The 20523-nt window shown below is 45.6% G+C and overlaps 1 protein-coding gene across 2 annotated transcripts in view; it reads right to left on the bottom strand.

The window, feature by feature from the left end:
* Nucleotides 1-8823: 8823 nt before the first annotated feature.
* Nucleotides 8824-20523, bottom strand: part of LOC109902359 (histone deacetylase 4) — a 138435-nt gene continuing 126735 nt past the window's right edge. For both annotated transcript variants that reach the window (XM_031793896.1, XM_031793898.1), the window contains exons 23-25: nt 16318-16402; nt 15938-16073; nt 8824-15713 (exon numbers count right to left, since the gene is read on the bottom strand). In XM_031793896.1, coding sequence (XP_031649756.1) covers nt 15686-15713; nt 15938-16073; nt 16318-16402 — 249 coding nt within the window. In that variant the 3' untranslated portion in view covers nt 8824-15685. The remainder of the gene's footprint in view (nt 15714-15937; nt 16074-16317; nt 16403-20523) is intronic.

Genomic DNA, 20523 nt, shown 5'->3' with positions numbered 1-20523 from the left:
GTTTCCACCCCCCTTCAGGTGTTGCCCATCTTCCCTATTATCCCCTGTGTATTTATACCTGTGGGATCCCTGTCTGTTTGTTGCCAGTTAGTCCTGTTCGTTCAAGCTAACCAGTGTTTACCTGTCAGCTCCTATCGTTTTCTTTTCTCGTCCTCCAGGTTTTTGACCTTTGCCTGTCCTGACCATGTACCCCCCCCACCTGACCTCTCTGCCTGACCCTGAGTCCACCTGTCATCCTGTACCTTTGCCTTACCCTGGATTTTCAACCTTGACTTGTCTTTGCCTGCCTTGACTTGTCTTTGCCTGCCCCTGTTGCCACAATTAACATTGTTACTTTGAGAGTGCATCTGGGTCTCACCTTGATTACTGAGAGTACGAACTGGCCATGACTGACCCAGCAGACTTGGACCAGATCCGCTACGCCATCTCCTCCCAAGGAGACACCATTGGTAGGCACGAGGAGTTTCTTTGCGGTATGATGGAGGGGTTCCAGTCCACGGCCGAAGGTCACAACCAAGCATTGGACATTTTGTGGGAGCAAGTCCGTGGGTTGCCTTCTAGGCAGCCAACCATGACAGTAACCTCTCAGCCCCTCTGTAACTCGGCTGGTAGCAGTGCCATCACCCCGGTTTCCCGGGAACCCCATTTACCTCCCCCGGAGCGCTATGATAGAGATTCCAGAACCTGCCAGGCCTTTTCTCCCAGTGCTCCCTCGTTTTCAAGCTGCAGCCTTCTTTGTTCCCCTCAGACAGCTCGAAGATCGTGTATATTATTACGCTGATGTCCGGGAGGGCACTCGCCTGGGACATGGCGGTGTGGGAGCAACAATCTGCCGTCTGCCTCAGTCTGGAGGTATTCGTGGCAGAGGTGAGAAAGGTGTTCGAGGCTCCAGTGTCCGGGAGAGAGGCTGCCCAGAAGTTACTCCAGCTTTGGCAGGACACCCTCAGTGTGGCAGACTATATGGTGGAGTTCCGCACGCTAGCAGTGGAGGGGTACCTGGAACCCGGAAGCACTGTTCGACACATTCCTGCATGGATTATCGGAGGAGGTAAAGGATGAGCTGGCAGCCTGAGAACTACCGATGGATCTCGACTCACTCATCGCTTTAACCATCCAGATCGATGGTCGGCTATGGGAACATAGGAGGGAGAAGAGGTTTGATTGCACGTCCCAATTGCTCACTCAGGGATCCCACCTTGCAGCTGAAACTCTGGACGTCCCCGAAAGGATCGGTGCTTACCTGAGTCCCTCCAAGAGCCCCCGGAGAGTGCCGATTCACCTCTTCCCGAGCCGATGCAGCTCGGCAGGGCTAGGCTGTCTCCAGGCGAACGCGTACGCGGACTTGAGACCTAGAGTTGTTTGTATTGCGGTATTGCTGGTCATTTTGTGTCTACCTGTCCCTTCAAGAGAGCTAGCTCATTCATTGGAGTGAGTACACTAGTGGGTCTGAAAGATAATTGTTCTTCTCCCCTTACTCGCCCTCCTCTCCATGCCACCCTGCTGTGGGGCGATCAGTCCGAGTCTCTCCAGGGACTCATCGACTCGGGGGCTGATGTGAGTCTCATGGACGTTACCCTGGTGTCCGAGCTGGACATCCCCACTCAACCCCTCTCCATCCCCATGGTTGTTAGAGCACTGGACTGGTGCTCTATAGGCCGGGTCACCAACCAGACCACCCCCCAGACCATCAGCCTATGAGTGTCGGGGAACCACAGCGAGGCTATCCAATTGCTACTGGTTGAGTCTTCGCAGGTTCCCGTGGTAATGGGATTATTATGGCTCCAGCGACATAATCCCTCCATTGACTGAGCTACTGGTGCCATCGTAGGCTGGAGCCCATCCTGTCACACTCATTGCCTGAAGTCAGCTCTGCCTGCCCTGGGACTTCTTCCTGGGGGCTTGGTAATGGCCACAGACCTCTCTGCCAGCTCCGCAGAGTACCAGGACCAAACCGGGAGAGGTTCAGTAAGGCATAGGACCACTTTGCTTCTGCAGCACAGACCGGTATCCAAGAGGGTCAAGTCTGAGGCACTGGCACGTCGCTATAGGGCCATGGCCACACCCCCGGATGCCGAGACCTGTCCCCCCCGTTCCAAGATCATTAGCCCATCTGCTGTTCGTCCTCTGTTGCCCTGTACCTTCTGTATTTTCCCTACCTTTTCTGTGTCTTGAGTCAAAACCATGTCTGACTGCCCCTTGTCTTCTGTTTCTAGGCCCATCCCTACCCCCGTGTCATTGATGGCCAGCCAGCCAGCGTACACGTAGACGCTTCCTGAGAGTTCAACCACGGTGAAGGGGTTTCCAGTACCTGGTTGACTGGGAGGGTTATGGCCCGGAGGAGAGGTGCTGGGTTCCCACTAAAGACATTGTGTACCCGGCCCTCATAACCGACTTTCACCGCCGGCACCCCAGTCAACCAGGTATCCGCCCAGGTGGAACGCCAGGTGTCGTCCCTAGAGGGGGGATACTGTCACACCCTGATCTTTTTCACCTGTGCTTGTCTCCACCCCCCTCCAGGTGTTGCCCATCTTCCCTATTATCCCCTGTGTATTTACACCTGTGTTCTCTGTCTGTTTGTTGCCGGTTCGTCTTGTTCGTTGAAGCTAACCAGCGTTTTCCTGTCAGCTCCTATCATTTCCCAGCCTCTCTTTTCTCGTCCTCCTGGTTTTTGACTTTTGCCTGTCCTGACCATGTACCCGCCCGCCTGACCTCTCTGCCTGCCTGACACCCTGTACCTTTGCTCCACCTCTGGATTACTGAACTCTGCCTGCCCCTGACCCTGAGTCTGCCTGCCATCCTGTACCTTTGCCTTACCCTGGATTTTAGACCCCTGCATGCCTTGACCTGTCTTTGCCTGCCCCTGTTGTTACTTCGACAGTCTGCATATGCGTCTTATCTTGATTCCTGATAGCCCCATAGCAAAATTTGTAGAATTTGCATGAAATTAGTTAGAAAATGGCTAAATCTTCTCTCCGCCCCATAGCGACGTGTAGAATTGCAGAAAAGGTGCTTTAAAACTGCAACATTTTCTCTACGCATCATGGCAAAATTAGCAGAATTGTAGGAAACTTAATGTTCCGCTTTGCTGTCACGAGGGGGGCCGCTAAAATGTTTTGCTCGTAGACCTATGAGTCACTGTGGCCTCTCATGATGAGCTCCGTTTTTTTGTGGCCCCTACTCCCATCAAAGTTGTTCCCCCAAGATGTAAAGATATGTTATAATTCTTATATCATCATTCCAAGCGAGAATGAAACCATTGATTTACGATCTTCAGTCCTTTCACAGTTCTGCACATAAAGTACATCTACTAGATCTTGTATTTCCTACGATGCACTGACATCGTTCTTATTAGGAAAGATGAATAGCACCCTTTTGAGATTATATCTAGATAACATCTAGTGCAATACAAATAGAGAAGAAGAAACACACCCAATGCTCCTTTTTGATTAATTAAATAATAGCCAGTTTATCTTGGCCTGAGCTTGCATTGTGTCATCATACCCTTAAAGGTACAATCTGCAATAACAATGTAGAATCTGCAATATGTGCAGCAGCTCAATGGTCAACTGGGAAAAACCTGCGAATGAAAAGTTTGAATAGTTTGGAGTCAACTTTCAAAGTTTTGTCATTATAATAACAAAAGTCGGATGACTTTAACATAGTAAATCTCACCTTTCAAAGCAATGGGAGACACTTCCTTACAGATCATCATTATAGCTATTGTTAAAGCAAACAATAACTTTTGTCTAGTTTGGGAGGTGTGTGTGGTGTGGGGGTGTTGGATGTGTGTGTGTGTGTAACAGAATGCATTTGGTAATATTTTCCTTTTCCAAGGTTACTTCAGATTGCGGGAATTGCAGCATCAATGATGTGAGCCATTTTAAAATAACCATTTTAAAATTACAACTACTCTGAGGGGGTTAAAAATCCTCTCCTCCTTTCTTTCACTCTCACCATTTTTTTTGGACTCATCGAGGATGAAGGTGGTGTTTCCTGTATAATTTGGGCTAACACAACAGGCATAAATTGAGGTAGGCTTGGCTCCTCCGTGTGTGTGCCTTTAGAAGGTGTGTGTGGAGAGTTAATATGAAAAATAAGGCTTTAGCGCTGTGGGCTACTTCTGAAGTCTCTCGAACAGGAAGATTGAGGGAAAACAAGTGAAACCTTTTTTTTTGTGACATTTTATGACTGGCTTATAATGGCATTATTGAATATGCATTTTTTCTTTACATGCATATATAGTGGTGAGAGGTTAAAACAATGGAATTTGGGTGAAACCTTCGAGTTTAATAATTTAGGGAGTGCAACCATGTTTGCTTCTCTTGCTGTGTGTTTAGTCTAGTGATATATTTGGGTTTGAAGTGAAAAATACGAACAGTCCACTTTGTGCAAACCCTTGTGAATGTGGTGTCATTTCCCATGATATTACATTATTTTTTAACCTACTTTTAATTTCAGTGCTGAAAATGAAACTCACCAGAAAATGTGTACATTTTCACATATTTTTGAGCTAGTCTGTAAAAATATCTATATATATATAAATATATATATCTGACCATTGTATAAATGGTATAATTGTGTGAAACGATGGCATTTTTGTAAACCCGCTCCCCCCTTCACCCCCCAAGCTGAATGGTTTTGACCACAAAAGTCTTGCTTTACTATGCGCTCCACTGCTTCGGTTGGTGTAACGTCAGCTCGAAACCACAAGTGACTATCCAGATATTGAAAAGGCACCTGCAAAAGAAAATTCAAGAAACTTACAGTTACATTTAATTTGTAGCATGCATTTCACATCCCCTGTGCAAACCATGAGCAGGGCTGACTTTCCTGTACAGCAGCCGAAGCCTGTCAGCAGCCTACCTTTCAAATGTTGCACCGTGTCTATTACAATGTAAAAGAAATGCATATCAGCTATCTTTCAATAGCTTTCCATATTACCGGAGCTTCATCTTATTCTTTCTAACTATTTCTATGGCGGATTCGTGGCAGCAATTTATAAAAATAGATAGTGAAGTCAAAGATAGGCCAGTGGTTTCCATTTGTGGGAAAATGATCCCTAAATCAATGCTTATAACAAATCCAACTCCAGAACCAGCTGGCTAATCTTTCATTTGTGCTGTTCTGTGAAGGGAGTAGTAGACAGCGTTGTACCAGATCTTCAGTTTCTTGGCAATTTCTCGCATGGAATAGCCTTCATTTCTCAGAACAAGAATAGACTGACAAGTTTCAGAAGACAGTTCTTTGTTTTGGTCATTTTGAGCCTGTAATCAAACCCACAAATGCTGATGCTATAGATACTTAACTCATTTTAAGAAGGCCAGTTTTATTGCTTCTTTAATCAGGACAACAGCTTTCAGCTGTGCAAACATAATTCAGCTGTGCAAACATAATTCCAAAAGGGGTTCCTATTAGCCTTTTTTCAATTAGCCTTTTAAAATGATAAGTTGGATTACTAACATAACGTGCCATTGGAGCACAGGAGTGATGGTTGCTGATAATGTCCACCTATGTAGATATTCCATTAAAAATCAGCCATTTCCAGCTCCAATAGTCATTTACAACATTAGCAATGTCTACACTGTATTTCTAATACATTTAAATGTTATTTTAATGGACAAAAATTTTTCTAAGTGGCCCCAAACTTTTGAACGGTAATGTACATTTCCTCACTTTGTCAGGAAATTACGTTGAATTAGTGGTGGCAACTCCCTCTGTGTGGGTCCTTTTAAACTGCCCCTGAGAGGAAGCATGAGGACACGCACAAAGACAGGTATGCGCTCGCACTCACACACACACAAGCCGGTTTTCTGCTCACAGACTAAGAATCACTTTCAATGCAGAATCTCTGATATTGCCATTGGTCACTCATCCTAAAACAGGAAACAAGCATGGCTTCATCCGGTTATGGGAATGAACAACCATTGGAAAAGCATCTCACATGACATTTTTCACCCTTTTAGTGACTTACAGTATTAGGTGCATACATTTTTGTACTCGTCCGCCGCGGGAATCAAACCCACAACCCAAGCCTCATGCTCTACCAACTGATCTACACGGGACACCATCAAACCCTGTTCGATCCAAAAGTAGAAGAGCAATGTGTGTGTGAGAGAGTGCTGCAATAGTAGGTCCATCTTCCCACAGTCACTGTGACCTAGAGGCCCATCTCTTCTGTGCCTCTGGCCTGACGCACCATATAACTTATATAACAAATCCTTCCTTATTGTCCCATGGGAAGCACTGTGTGTGTGTGTGTGTGTGTGTGTGTGCAGGACAAGTTACAAAAATGTCTCTATCATAAATATGGGATCCTCATTGCCTGTAGGTCTCATGTTTAGGGTTTCCAATAAGTGGGATCTGTAATTTTCGGTGCTTGTCATCCTCCAGCTGTCCTCGTCCTTATCCATAGCCACCACGGCCACTCAGGCCTGCAATAAAAAAAAATACTGGAGGATGAGCTACGTTCAGGGACGAGGCCTTTTCTAATATGGAAGATGGTAATGACAGCGCCAACTGACGCTGGGAGGCAGGAGGACGGGTGAAGAGAGAGAGAGCAAGACATAGAGAGGAACAGGGAGTGATAACCGCAGACCGAACTGTCATTGTGGGGATTAGAGAGAAAATAGCCGGCGGGATTTTCTGCAAAACCAGCAGCCCTGCCTTTGGGGGTGGTTCTGGGGAGTTTTGTTGTAGGATAGAATCGGCCATTTTGGATTTTGTGGGCTGGCCATATTAGGTTCCAAGACGTGTCGTAACTCAAAGGGGAAAGCCCCGGACCTTCTTTGACCTTCAGGGCTCGCAGAGGTCAGCCGCCTGCGGTGTGGGATGAAACGGAGTCGTCAACGAGTTCGCAGTGAGACGGTTGGTCTACGTGCTGGGAGTGCAGCCAGTCGTTACTTTGTCCCAGGGCTCCAGGACCCCTAAAAAGGAGTGCATTCTTTCAATTTAAAGTCGTCTTTCTTAGTCTCATGGTGTCGCGGAACCTCCTGACAGGTCTCTTTCACATCTCGTGAGACAGTCAATATTGGCACTCGTGTCTCAGTTTTCTCTGCTCCCATAGAGGTGCTCGAGATGTGTCCAGGTCTCTTTGCCTTAGCCACAGCACCGTGCTCCAACTCCATTGATTTATGAATATTGAAACACCACCTTCACAGTGATGACACCAGCGACATTGTTTGTGTATAGGCAGGGGACGACTGAAGAAGACCGCTCAGCATTGGGACTTTTACTCTCTCTCTGTGTTTATTTGACTGACCAGTGGCAGGCCTGGTTCTGTTTTTAGTTTGGAGTGTTTTTTTTTTATGTCCCCCCCCCCAACTTCCTCCAAACACAGACTCACTTGTGTTTATTTGGACACTGGGGTTGACCTTTGGCCCTTCCAAATGGGTGGCTAAGCCTGCTTGTGGCTACTGTGAAGCCTAGGACCTAAAGGTGTCCGCATGCTTAAGTTCGGCTGGCGCCTAGGACCTTCGCTTTAAAAATGAGAAAAAAGTGGCAGTTGTACTGTTTTTCCATTTTGAGACGTCGTAGCAAGTATACACTTCCTCAATATAGTCAGAATTAATCGAGAATACCTCAAGAAATGTGTCATTAATTTAGCAGTTTTTGCCAAGGAGATCTTCGTCGTGCAATTTTACATCTAGGTTGTTTAGTGCAGCATTTCATAACGAACAAATTTGCATGAAAACGAGTTGCCTCCATTGAATGACAACAAAGACTTAATTGAAGAATCCCTACTGTTGACCAATCACCAATGAAGGGGTGTAGACTTTGGCTAATAACTTCGGCTTGCCTCGGCAAAAAATGTTGTGTGTCGGAACAGCTGAAAAAAAAAACGTCACAAAATGTAATCATAATATATGCGCAAACTCTTCCGAACTGTTTTGGCTGGGAAGCATGCAGAGGCCTTAAGCCTCTACTGCTACCATACATAGCAGTACGGTCAAGGCAGCTTCTCTCTTCGGAATACTAAATACTTACTGTACAGGTCTGAGGCCCGTTCCAATAGTTTAGATTCATCCTTCCTTCTGACCTTAGTCACTGATCTGTAAGGGGTTAGGTAAGTGAAAAAGAGATGATTGGCTTCTTGTTTCATTAATCCTTCCCTCCCGGATCTGGGATTAAGGGCGAAGGAAGGTATACCTTTATTCAAACATCAATGTTTAGTTCCGGTTGCAGAACAATTTTGTAAATACTCACAGGTTGTCGACTAGTTTTCATCTTTCGGTTGAAGTGTGGATTGGGATGAGAGCGCTGGGCCAGTAACCAAAAGGTCGCCGGCTCGAATCCCTGAGCTGACTTGGTGAAAGACCTGCTGATGTGCCCTTGCGCAAGGCACTTAAATGTAATTGCTCCAGGGTTGCCGTCAATAATGGCTGATCCCTGGCCGTGAGGGTGTCTTAGGGGAGAGTGGGATATGCAAAAAAACAATTGTATGATATACACTTGTACATGTGTGAAATAGAACAAATGTTTACACTTGTACATGTGTGAAATAGAACAAATGTTAGCAAGCATATAATTACTATTATTTACAAAAAGCTGACCGCAACATCAGAGCGGCTAAGACATGCTAAATGCCAAGCACTCAGCGACACAGATGCTTCATGCCTTTTATGAAAGGCACTTTGTGTTAACTCATTTAATGCATTCCGTTTCTGAAACAATGCATGGTCCTGAAGTTTGTCAGTATCTGGGTGTATGATTCATGTATGATTCAAGATGGGCCTCGAGTTTGCATGACAGACTTTTCCCCTTTTAGTTCAACCACTCATCTGACCATAAGCCCCCAGTGGGGGAAAAAACAACAACAAGGCATCGTGGTTTTTCCAAAACGTTATACTTTATAGTGTAGATGTCAAAAGAGAAAATGTTAGAGCTAAGGTCCCGAGGGGGGGGGGGAAGTATTATTCTGTAACAATGGAGAGAACAAGAGTCAAAAGAAAACAATATAAAAACAGATGCATTTCGTAACAGATGCATTTTGTAAACCTATAACTGTTCTTTTTTTTACCACAGTGGTCACAGATATTACTGGCTGAAGTGGAATGGACATCCCTGACGATGATATAGACCATTCATCGGGTACAGAGCCCTTTGATATCTCCAGATGCCTCGGAAACAAAACGTCTCCCCGTCCCAACTTCAAATGATAAAATGAGTTGGTCTCTCCTGTTGCCTCCGCAGTTAAGTTTTTTTTTTTCTGTGTGTTTGTTGTTGTGCACAAATACGATAAAATCTATTGTCTGTATGTCACAAGCGCTAGATAAAGATGTTGTAAAATGTTAAAAGTCGTTCCGTTTGCTGTTGATATATTTTTTTTTTTACGTGTAAAAAGCACATCTGTCAGACCAACATGGAGCGCCGTTCTTCCTCATCGTCAATTGTGGGAGAGGGGAAAAAAAGAGGTTGCAAAAAAAACAAGTTCTCGTGTCATGCTTCGCTCCCGAATCCTGATGCTGTAATAAAAACGTACTTCTGTCCATTCAGTGCTTTTTTCCCTTGTGCAGATGAGTTACAGGGACAGAGACAGGCATGCGGACACACAAACCATGCAGAGAAAGTTAGAGGTGGTGGAAGAGGAATGGTGCAGAAAAAAAAACTACAGACAATCCTCAGGCCTTTTTGTGAGAACAGAAAAAATAAAATAAAAAACAGACGATAAAACAAATTTTAAAAAACAAACAAATGGAATGTCTGTAGAGCACGAGAATATTCAAATGACTATCTGGACACTATGATAACCAGATAGTATAAAGTCCCTTTGAGAAAGATTGCTTGAATACAAGTGACGAAACCATAACTACCAATTGCTCAGGCTGGTGCATTCTGGGAGAGCTCTGGATGATCGGTTACTATTGTGCCCCAATACAATAACAACCACCACAACTGTGATGCACACTCGACTATTAATTCATACTCCACCCCCTTGGCTGAGACTGGATCCATTGAGATGACCCTTGACCTCACTAGTCATCTGCTACAGCCGTCAGAGAGGAGCAGTTTGGGCTGGATGAGGTCAAAGGGTGAGGGGGGGGATGGACTTTTGATGGGTTAACTTCGACTCCTGGGCTTATAGTGATTAATCATTATAGGGAAACCCTTGTGTAATTATCATGTCATTCCAAGACAGGCCCTTCAGAAAGAGTGGCGTGTATTCATGAATGCAAAGGGAAGCCAGGCTTCCCCCAAAATTGAAGAAAAATAACATATAAAATAATTTATCTTTCGTCTCTCTGTGTTTCATCATTTTCCTTCAATTCACAAGAGGCTGAATGTATCTCACCGGAGAAAGCATCCAAGCGAGTGAAACAGTGCCGTTCTGTCTCTATGTATAGGCCACCTATCCGATGCTGTCTGGTCAAAAAGAGTATGATATTGTTGCTGCCCATAGCATTGAATGTAAGGGAAGCCAGTGAGCATTTACCTTCCTTGATATTTTTTTTTACACAATAACAGCCAATCAGCCTTGAGCTAAACTGAGTGAGCTCAACTGTGAAAGTCAGTTTGGATTTTGCTTCACACTAATCACATCAAATGAAGCCAAATGTCATTGACAGAAAAAAACTTGAATTGTTGCATCTCGTTGTGTTGTTGTCCTCTGGTGGCTAGCTAGCTAGCTAAAATTGTCCCTTTCCTAAATGTGTCATGGACGGAGATAGGGATTTGGACTTGTGGTTTTACTTAATTATCCATACTGGCCAATGATTATAACGGCAATTCGGTTCTAACCATACATTGTGCCTCTGGCCTGAGAGGATGGAAATTCAATATATAGCTAGATGTAGTTGGTGAATGTTAATTAGCTGGCTAATTGATGCCCATGAAAGGAAGTTAGGCTAGCGACAAAGCATTTTAGCCAGGCAGCCTAGGACAACAAAAACTAAAAACGTGTACTGTATGACAGAGTCATAAACCGTTTCGGCAAGAAAGGGGGATGGCATTGACGTTTCTCTACAAGTAGGGTGAGTCAACATGTTTTTTCTACTTCATTGCACACGCGCACACACGCGAGCACACACACACACAGACACACACAGAGAAATCAGTACTATGGACAGACACATCATATTTAGCTTACGTTGATTGGGCTGAATGGTTTTTGGAATATTTTAGTTGTCACTTTATTAGACTAAGCAGAGGTGATTTGATGATTTTTAAATGTAGAAGTTGAAATGGTGCTGGAATAGTGAAGGCAGCTCCTGTTTTCTTTGCAACTTGGGTAACTCTCCGGTGTCCTAAATCAAGTTGTTTAGTAGTCCAAAAATGTCAGAAACATCAACTTGATTGACCATGCTGTAGGTCATGGAACTGTTTGTCACAATACACTTGGTGGATAGATGTTCCACTGGATAGATGTTGCTCCACGCTTTTGTGGTGAAACAAAGCTGTGGTTGAATTTATTCTGCCACTTTGTCTCCTTATTGTCTCGGCATTAGGCCTATATATATATATCACGGTGGCAAGGCATATGAACTAACAGGTTATAGAGCAAACCACGCAGTTATCACAACACATAAGTTGTAATATGGCATTTTGTTTACTGGCTTGGCTTCCCCGGTGATTTTATCCACGAGCCGCTACTGCTTCTGAATTACACATCCTTAGATAGTATACAGAAGGTTTTGACAAAACACAGCTAGAGTGTTTGGTTGCAGGTCAGAAAGTGTTAGCGACGTAAGAGTGTGAAATTCCACTGTAACCCCATGTTTACATGGGTGGGTTGTCACAATGTCTTAATGGAGAAGGAAATTAAATATAAGAGACAAGCGACTTGTCCCTTTCCCTAAGCCCTTGTTTGGGGACAGCCTTTCTACTCCTCTATGTAGTGTCAGGAAGTATTACTAGAGCCCAGGTCAGTGGTGTACACTGTAGAGAGACTGACACCAAATGGGATGCTACTGTACTGAACCCTCAGCCAATGGCAGCCAGGAATAATGAACAGTGCCCTCAGCGACACCAGGAAGGGCCGAACCAGACCAGGGAATGAAACATGAGCATATCACTTTGCAATTCAAACGTTCTTTTCCCAAAACAAGATTGCAATTTCTTATAATATATAATATACTTATAGATTTGTTGTCATATATAAATCTACCATGAACAGCCAGCATAGTAAATACACAATTGTTGGAATCATTATACAAAGTAGAAATATGTGCATACCCCATCCCACCCCTCACAACCCCAGAACCTTTCACCATGAAAAGGAACTGCACAAAGTGTAAGAGAGAGAAAGAACTCAAACGAATACAAAATGGCAGGAAAACAACTAAAAAGCACAAAAACCTAAAGACAACAAGGACATATCAGAAAGAAAAAGAGACAACGATGGGTAAAAACAACACGGATGGAGTAGTCATCAAAACAATTGTGGTGGAAACATCTCAAGGAAAGATCAATGCAGAATCTTCTCAGTTCTTCCTTTTACCAACAGTAGGAAAAAAGTGATTATGACGTCAATGGAACAATGTCGAAGGTAGTTGCCAGGAGGCGAAACATGAGTTGGGGGGGGGGGGGGTTTCAAAAAAACGTATTCAGATCACGACTTTCATTCATTCTCTGCATTCTGAGCTATAGGTGTTTGTGAACTAAGTCAAATGTATGTAGTTAGAGAAATGCCTCTCACACACACAAGGTTGAAAACACTTTCCTGTACCTAAAAACACACACCTAGCAGTAGCTATGATGACTGTGTCAATGTATAAAGGGTTTGTTTACTGGATTGTGACATGTGACACACACACACATTCAGTAGCACCTGACACTTGGTGAGCAGCTGTGCCTAACAAGAAGAGTGGATCAAATGTCAGAGAATATGGGTGCCACTTGCTCCCCTCTGTAAACTCACAAAGGTGGTACACGTCTGTCTAACTGCTCTGTCACCATGGTAACACAAAGACTCATGAGATTTGATTGTTTATTTTTGTTCTGTCTAACCGCTCTGTCACCATGGTAACAAAGACTCATGAGTTGTTTATCTCTGTGAACAAAGCCAAATGAACGGCTAATTGTGGGTAGAGCCCCTAAATGAAGGTAAGAGCATCTGAACGTTTTGAAGGGTGAAGTGTGTAAGATAGAAATTGGTCAACTGCTATAATTCCCTCACAGAGAACAATTTTGAACGTAAAGTCATGATAGCAATATATATATGTGTCCTATATGGCTACAATACTACGGTGGCAACAGACTATTGAGCTGATTGCAACGTCACGCTTTGGCATAATTTCTTGTCTTACTACTACTATTTTTGAACAGCATTCTAGTTTAAAATGGCAAATCTCTCTAGAACAGACTACAGTGCATGCTAGCTAACTCTTTCTTAGAGGTGGCGTGTATTTGGTTTATATACCAGAAGAAAGTCACATCATTGGCTGACATTTCAAACATTGAAGGCTCTCGTTCCACTGAAAAAGACTCAACCATGTCAGTCCCTGTGTAGCACGGCAACTACCTTCTAAACGATAGTAAAGGGGTTACGATAACTAGTGTTTGACTTGGATTTTGTGTGCTGGTAGTCAGCTGTGGGGAGCTCCTGCCCAAGTCAAGCACTGACAACAAGGTCAAACGGGACAGGGTGGGACAGTAGGCTCCAGGGAAGTCAGGGTAAACATGCCAAGGGCCTCCAGTCTATGTGCCACTGTTTTGGCATCGCCAGTCTCGCTACCACAAAAGGAGATGAGACGTGAGAGCGATAGGAGGGCACACCTCTCTCCCTCCAAAACAAATTTAAGGCAAAGCTCTTGGTCTTGAGTTTGTTGTGAAATCCACCTGGCAGGAACTGAAAAAGGCACAAACTCACGGTCTTTTTACAGTCTGTCATCTCAAACCAGAAGACCCGGGGCCTCATTTATCAACCATTGCGTACATTTCTTACTCAATCCTGCCGTACGTGGACATTCTAGGATTTGTGTGCAGAACAAAATGATTGGGATTTATCAAACTGTTGCACGCAACATGTTTTCATTGATTAATCAGAGCCCTACTATATTTGCGCGCTGGTGAACGAGCGCTACAACCCTGCCTGGCAAAATTCACCTTTATTGGAAACAAAAACACCATCATCTGCTGTATGATGTTGAGATATTGGAACTGGGCCGTGATAGTCACTAAAAGAAAGTGCAATGGTAAATGTGATCACATTTCTGTTAGAGGTGTGGGCCGAATGTTTTCATATTTTGCAGTGGCTTTTTTTTAAACTATAGAGGTGCCAAACACCGGCCATGTATTCGGCAAGATGGATTGTCTATTGAACAATTGAAAAGTAAATGCTGCTCAGAGCCCAGACTTCTATGCAACATAAGAATTGTTGTTCAGTATTTCCTTCATCAATACATGTTTGTGTTTATATTTCCTGCTTTGGCATCGTCTCTGAGATGAAATGGGCTGCGATGTCGCGCTCCTGTTGCACAAGAATACTTTAGCCTAGCTATACCGTCATAGGCTACCGGTCTATTTACTTTCAAGCAAGCTTGGCTATTGAATGAGAGATGGCTAAATGGTAGCGTAATATTTGTTGTGTATCAGAAATAAACCAGTCATGTCAGAAAAGGAGAGACATGTCCCGCAATATGATTATGATTTAGGCCTATATAATAAAAGTAAAATAAATATATTAGGGAACATGCTGCTATGTGATCTCCTTACCAATGGCAAATGCATCTGTTTTATCATTAGGCCTATGTTTTAATGTTTTTATTAGCCTACCATTATTATAAATTCCCGTGCCTCAAACACCTCAATTTCCCCCCCAAAATTATCATATTTGCTTGCAATACAGTTGATGAACCACTAGAAGTTGTGAGTGCGCATGGTCTGAGATTTCAGTGGATATACGCACACCTTCCCATCGAGTTCAAAATGGATAAACACCAACATTTGCGTGAAAACTGGCGCCCGCAAGGTTCAGACTATTTCTTGTGCGCACGCACCTTTGATAAATGAGGCCCCGGGTCACCTGTCCATCGTGTTCTCCTTCTCTTTTCCTCGCTCCATACCTTTCCTCTTCTGCAAAAAAAAAAACGCCTGCTTTTGCCAATCGAGAAACGTGCCAAGAAATATCAGCAAACCCTGCGACATCTCTCCTTTCTCAAAGTCTTTCATGAATGGTAACAATCAAACATTCGTAAAACAAAGTAGTAATGACATCACAGGGCTCGGTTGCGGTTTTTTGTGAACGGAAGAGGGCAAAGGAACAAACGACAGAAAGAAAAAAAATGAAAGGAGATGGCTAAATGAGAAATTCTGTGTCTGGAGCAGTACTTCGAACGTAGCGAGTGTGTCTGTTCCAAAGAAGCACAGACACTCAATGTTGCCAGCGTGGGATGATTCAAAGTCACCTTAGATCCCACCGGTCCTGGAGGAAAGACCTGACAAAACCCGGAAACCTGGCGCTCCTTGTGTTCTGCCTCCCCACGTAGAGACGGAAGCACACATCGGGGGCGTTTTAGTCCGAACACTCGGGGCGAGTGAGATAGTGACGTCTTCCACTTCCGTTTCATACCGAGTCATTTTATACATTGCCCCCCCCCCCCCCCCCCCCCCCGGGGCTGGTGCGCCTCCTGGACAGGGTGCGAGTGGGGCCAAGGGGTGGGGTCAAATTGAAATGGAGGTTGGCTGAGTGCTAAATGGGAGACCTAAATTGGAGACATTTGAGGGTCTCTGAATGGTGAAGGGGGCTTGGTCAGCCCTCCATAGGCTCCTCCTCGCTCCTGGAGAAAGAAGGGACAATGACACCTGTCACAGGCAGCACTTCCACACTACACATGTCAACTGCAGGAATGTGTGAGACCTGTGAGTATCAGAAACCTCTGCACATCTAGGTTGGATCAAAATGTTTTTTTTTTTTATTGTACTGAAGAGCTAAGCTTTTGGTCGATGTGACCTTCGGTGTAAAACACACACACACACACACACGCACACAGGAGGGACATACTTCCTCTGCTTGTTGGCCACAGAGAGGGAAGCCATGGCGGTGACGGTCTCGGCCTCCTCCGTCTCACACCGGCAAGCCTCGCTCAGAGAGTAGCCCAGCGTGGAGGCCCCGCGCTGAAGAGAGCGCCAGTTTTTACCTACAGGACAGGACAAAGGTGAAAGGTTAAAGGATCATGATTATAACATAGAGCAACTACACCAGGTGTCAAACAACTTCCGTCATCCAGGGCTGAGTGCTGCTGTTTTTCTTTTCCGATCTAAGACCATCGTTGAGAGTTTACGGTGAATGCACACTTGCAAATCAAACCCCTGAATCATTTTGTGGTTGTAGCACATAGAGTGGGGCCATTTCCTGTGTGAGTAGAGTAGAGCGACACTCACTGTGTGCCTCCAACACCTTCTCCATGGAGTGAACAGCGTTGGGGTTGGGCCTCTGCTGCATCACCTCCTCAGGGATAGGATCCAACTGGGGAGAGACACACATACACACTGGAGTGAGTGACAGGTTACATACAACACGGCAATAGCGGAACAAAAAAACTGACGATCCTAACTTGATTACTTCTGACTGTGGACTTCTGCCCAGTGTTGAATCACCCAGCCAGCCAGCCCAGCGGTGGAGAACAGTTGGACGCAATAACAATAGGCTCACAGATGCACTGCAGCCTCCCACTCAAGGAGCTACTCTCCACCACAGGCTACAATGTGTCCTTTTGTGCTGGGTCCCACTTTACACGCGCGCACACACACACACACACACACACACACACACACACACACACACACACACACACACACACACACACACACACACACACACACACACACACACACACACACACACGCACACACACACATGCACACACACTATGGGAATACTCTGTTCAGAGAGTCAGACGAAGCCATGAAGGAGAGGAGAGAGGAAACGGGGGCATTCCCCAAGCTGCCTTTCCAATCCGGAACGATTCCATTTCCCTCTGGCTCACAGTGTGTGCTGCTTTTTTCACCTTGTGAGCAGAACCCCCCCCCCCCCCCCCCCCCAAAAAAGCCCCAAATACTTCTATGTATAAACACCGAAAGAAATAAAGGCAGGCAGCTGTATTTCTTGCCCTATCATAACCTTGCTCAAAACTGAAAAGTGGAGGAGAAACATTAGAAGAAGGAAGACGAGAGGAAAGAGAGGAAAAAGGGATCGCCGGTCGGTCCCGTTCGGCCAAGGCTGGAAGTTTTCTTTTAATTAAAACAAATAAAGGGTGGGAGGGGGTGAGGAGGGCGACGGGAGAGGCCAGTCTAAGGAGAGGGATACTTTAATCCGGCTGTGGCACGACAAGCTGCATCATACACACACACACACACACACACACACACACACACACACACACACACACACACACACACACACACACACACACACACACACACACACACACACACACACACAAGCAAGCAAGCAAGTGTGCAAGTAAGTGTGCAAGCACGCATGTGTACACACGTGCGCACAATCACTCACACTCTCACTCACACACACACAACATTTTCTAGCCCCTTGGCCTCTTTATTACAGCCTTACATATTCGAATCTTCTTTCAAAACATGACAACACCTTGGTAGGGCTTCCCTCAATCAAACCTGCATTGCTGTACAGTATCTCATAATGTTTTGTGGTACTGCAAAACACACACATACTGTTGTCCTATCATTCACTCCCTTGAGTTTGAGCAGCGGTGGTGCACATGGATGTCCGTCATGCAACTCCAGCACCTTTTGAGGAAACAGGCCTCAGAGCGCAGGTCTGTCAGTACTAAGATCAGGGGTTGGCGCTGGTCCAGTGCACACATGCATGTACAGACAACAGAGCACTTTGTTCAATCTAGGCGTCACTTATGCCAGGCCACCGGAGAGCCCTAAGTGACGCCCACCAAGTAGAGGGACCTTACACTCAAAGCACGTTTAAAAAAGCTGGGACACACTGCTAAACCATTCAAATACTGCTGAGTTCGGTCCCTATCACTCATCCTTCTGTCTAGTTTTGATCTTATTTTCACAGGAACGAGCCAAGGCTCCATGAATGTGTGCCCACTAATGTGTTTGTGGTTTTCAGTGGATCACTTCCAGTTCCTAGCAGCCCAGTCATCTCTCCACCACTACCCCCTCCTCCTCTACCCCACTACCCCAGGCCTCCAGCCTGGCCTTGCACCATAGCCAGGGAGGGGGTCCCCACACGGGGCCAGGTCGGGGGGCTCGGTGGGCTGTCTGTCTGTCAGTTTGACGAGCAGCTGTGCCGCACGCCTATAAACTTTAATGGCTCTTGTCAGCGCGCTACGGGCCTGCCTGGCAGGTATGACACACACGGCGCTCCCCACGGCATCCACCGTGACGCAGGGCGTTTATTTGAGTTTCTAACCCCTCTAACCACACCTCTCTTCCCTCTTCTCCACCTCTCCTTCATCCCCCCATCTTCATAGCGAGAGAACCATTGCCTTTTTCCAACAGAGAAAGCGAGCGAGAGAGAGAGAGAGAGAGAGAGAGAAGAGCTTTTGTTGGAGGACAGTATACTATCACTCTGTCCGTTGCTGCCTGCCTGCTTAAATCCAAATCGATCTGTTTGAGTGTGTGGCACGGCTTTCAAACGCATGAGGGGGAAGCCAACAAATAAAATACAAATTCTGGGGAAGGCGGTGAAACCATAACACTGGGTGGGAGGAATTTGACTTGTTCAGTAGACTCAAGACAGCTATTGTTTGTTGGTTGCTTGGTCGGGGCGACGGATCGATCGCTGATACAAGTTGATTACGCTGTGCTAGTTTAACGAGCTAACTACGTATCGCGCAAAGCAGGTGACCTTTTATGCATTTATACATTTCTGTTCGCTAAAGAGAGTGAAACGCTTAAGCCTGAAAGGGTCAGGTGAAATGGACCATGCTTACTGTAGCTAGAGTGTAAACATCAGGGATAACTTCGTCAGCGACTAGCAACAATTGGCGTGTTGGCCTGTTGTTTATCAAACAATTGCTAACGACCCCAATTTGGAGGAGGGGGCGCAACATCTGTTTGAGAACATTTGTCAATTAGTCACGAGGTCAGAGTTGACTGGCATCGACACCAATGCATCATTCATGAGAAATTTAACTAGAGAGGCTTTAGTGATTATACCCTCAAAGCGTAAAGTTGATTCACCGATTTGTATCACCCCCCCCCCCCCCCCCCCCCCCAAGCTAATCCAAGCCACTTTCAAAGGAAACCCAATGCTCGCTATAGCAAAGCTAGTCTTAACCTGCCAATAAAATGGGGGAATATGTTTCTCACTGTAGAGTACCCAGTAAAATGCTTGATGGACACACTACAGTCACACGGGAGGCAGTGGGGCTGTAAACCCAATCTAGACGTTTGGCCCCGATTGTGGACCTGTCTTAACTCCTAGTATGTCTACATTTGAGACCTTATTCTTGGGCCAATGAGAGACCAATGATCACTTCTGGTAATACATTTTCGTTTCGTGTTTTAGTGAAGTCATTTTTAGTGTTGCTCGAATAACTGAAAGCCCTGCCTCTGACTTCATAAACAAATACAGCAGCAGACTATTATCTCTACCTAACACACACACATCCGTGAACACACACGACCCCTTCTCCCCCCCCCCCCCCCCCCCCCCCCCCTCTATCCGCCACATCAAACTGCCGCTGGCGAGTCATTACGCTGCATTCCAACTCCACCACACTTGACCTTTTGCAAAGACTCTGATGAAAACACTCGCATCCGGCCATTTTGATTAGCAACGTTTTAACTCTCTTCTTTTATCTGTTTTCGTCTCCGCTGCCTTGCGTTTCTCCCTCTCGTGCCATTACAACTCGCTGAACGGGTCATCGCACTAACGAGGGACTGATCTGCACTTGTTCAAAGACTGACAGGGCTCTTGCCCAAACACCCAATGAGAAAAGGCAATGGAAAAACACAGTGGGTTTGGCCAATCACCAGTGTTTAAATACGGCGTCCGCTCACGGCCAGTCAAAGGCAACTAATGAGCCGTGTGTTCTAGCTCCTTATCAACGGGTGTTGTGGCGTTGCGTTTTTCCTCTTGCCCAACACCCGGCGTGAAACTCGAACCCCACATCTCGCTGGTTTATGACAAAAGCTTCCTCCCCCGACTTCAAATGATTCCCCAATTTCCATTGATCCTGCGATCTCTCTAGGCCTGTTGGTGACCCTGTCTGGAGAGGTGTGAGGGTAACCACTTTCAGATGTGGGCTGGTGACGGGGTCTCGGGGAGGAGGGAGAAAAGGGAGCCTTACAGGGCCAGGGCCTCTTTTTAGACTTCCAGACTCGCTTTGACCTGCCCATTGACCCCACGAAACAACCCTCTCTACTGGCTACTGAAACATGAGACCATCCCTAACTTTTCCAGGAGTAGCCTTCCATTCTTCCTCTTCTTCTTCTTCTTCTCTCTCTCTCCTCTTTCTCTATCCTCCTCCATTGCCTCCATGTATTAAACCAAGTCATTACTCTCAGTGGTAGATTGGAGGAGAAGGGACTTTGGAGAGTGGCGTTGCAGGCTCCCGGTGGGAGGTTACTGTAATCGTCATCATGGCA

The sequence above is a fragment of the Oncorhynchus kisutch genome, linkage group LG2 (genome assembly GCF_002021735.2).
Source record: "Oncorhynchus kisutch isolate 150728-3 linkage group LG2, Okis_V2, whole genome shotgun sequence".
NCBI classification, from domain to species: Eukaryota; Metazoa; Chordata; class Actinopteri; order Salmoniformes; family Salmonidae; genus Oncorhynchus; species Oncorhynchus kisutch.
This window is presented reverse-complemented; position numbering and strand designations above follow the sequence as displayed.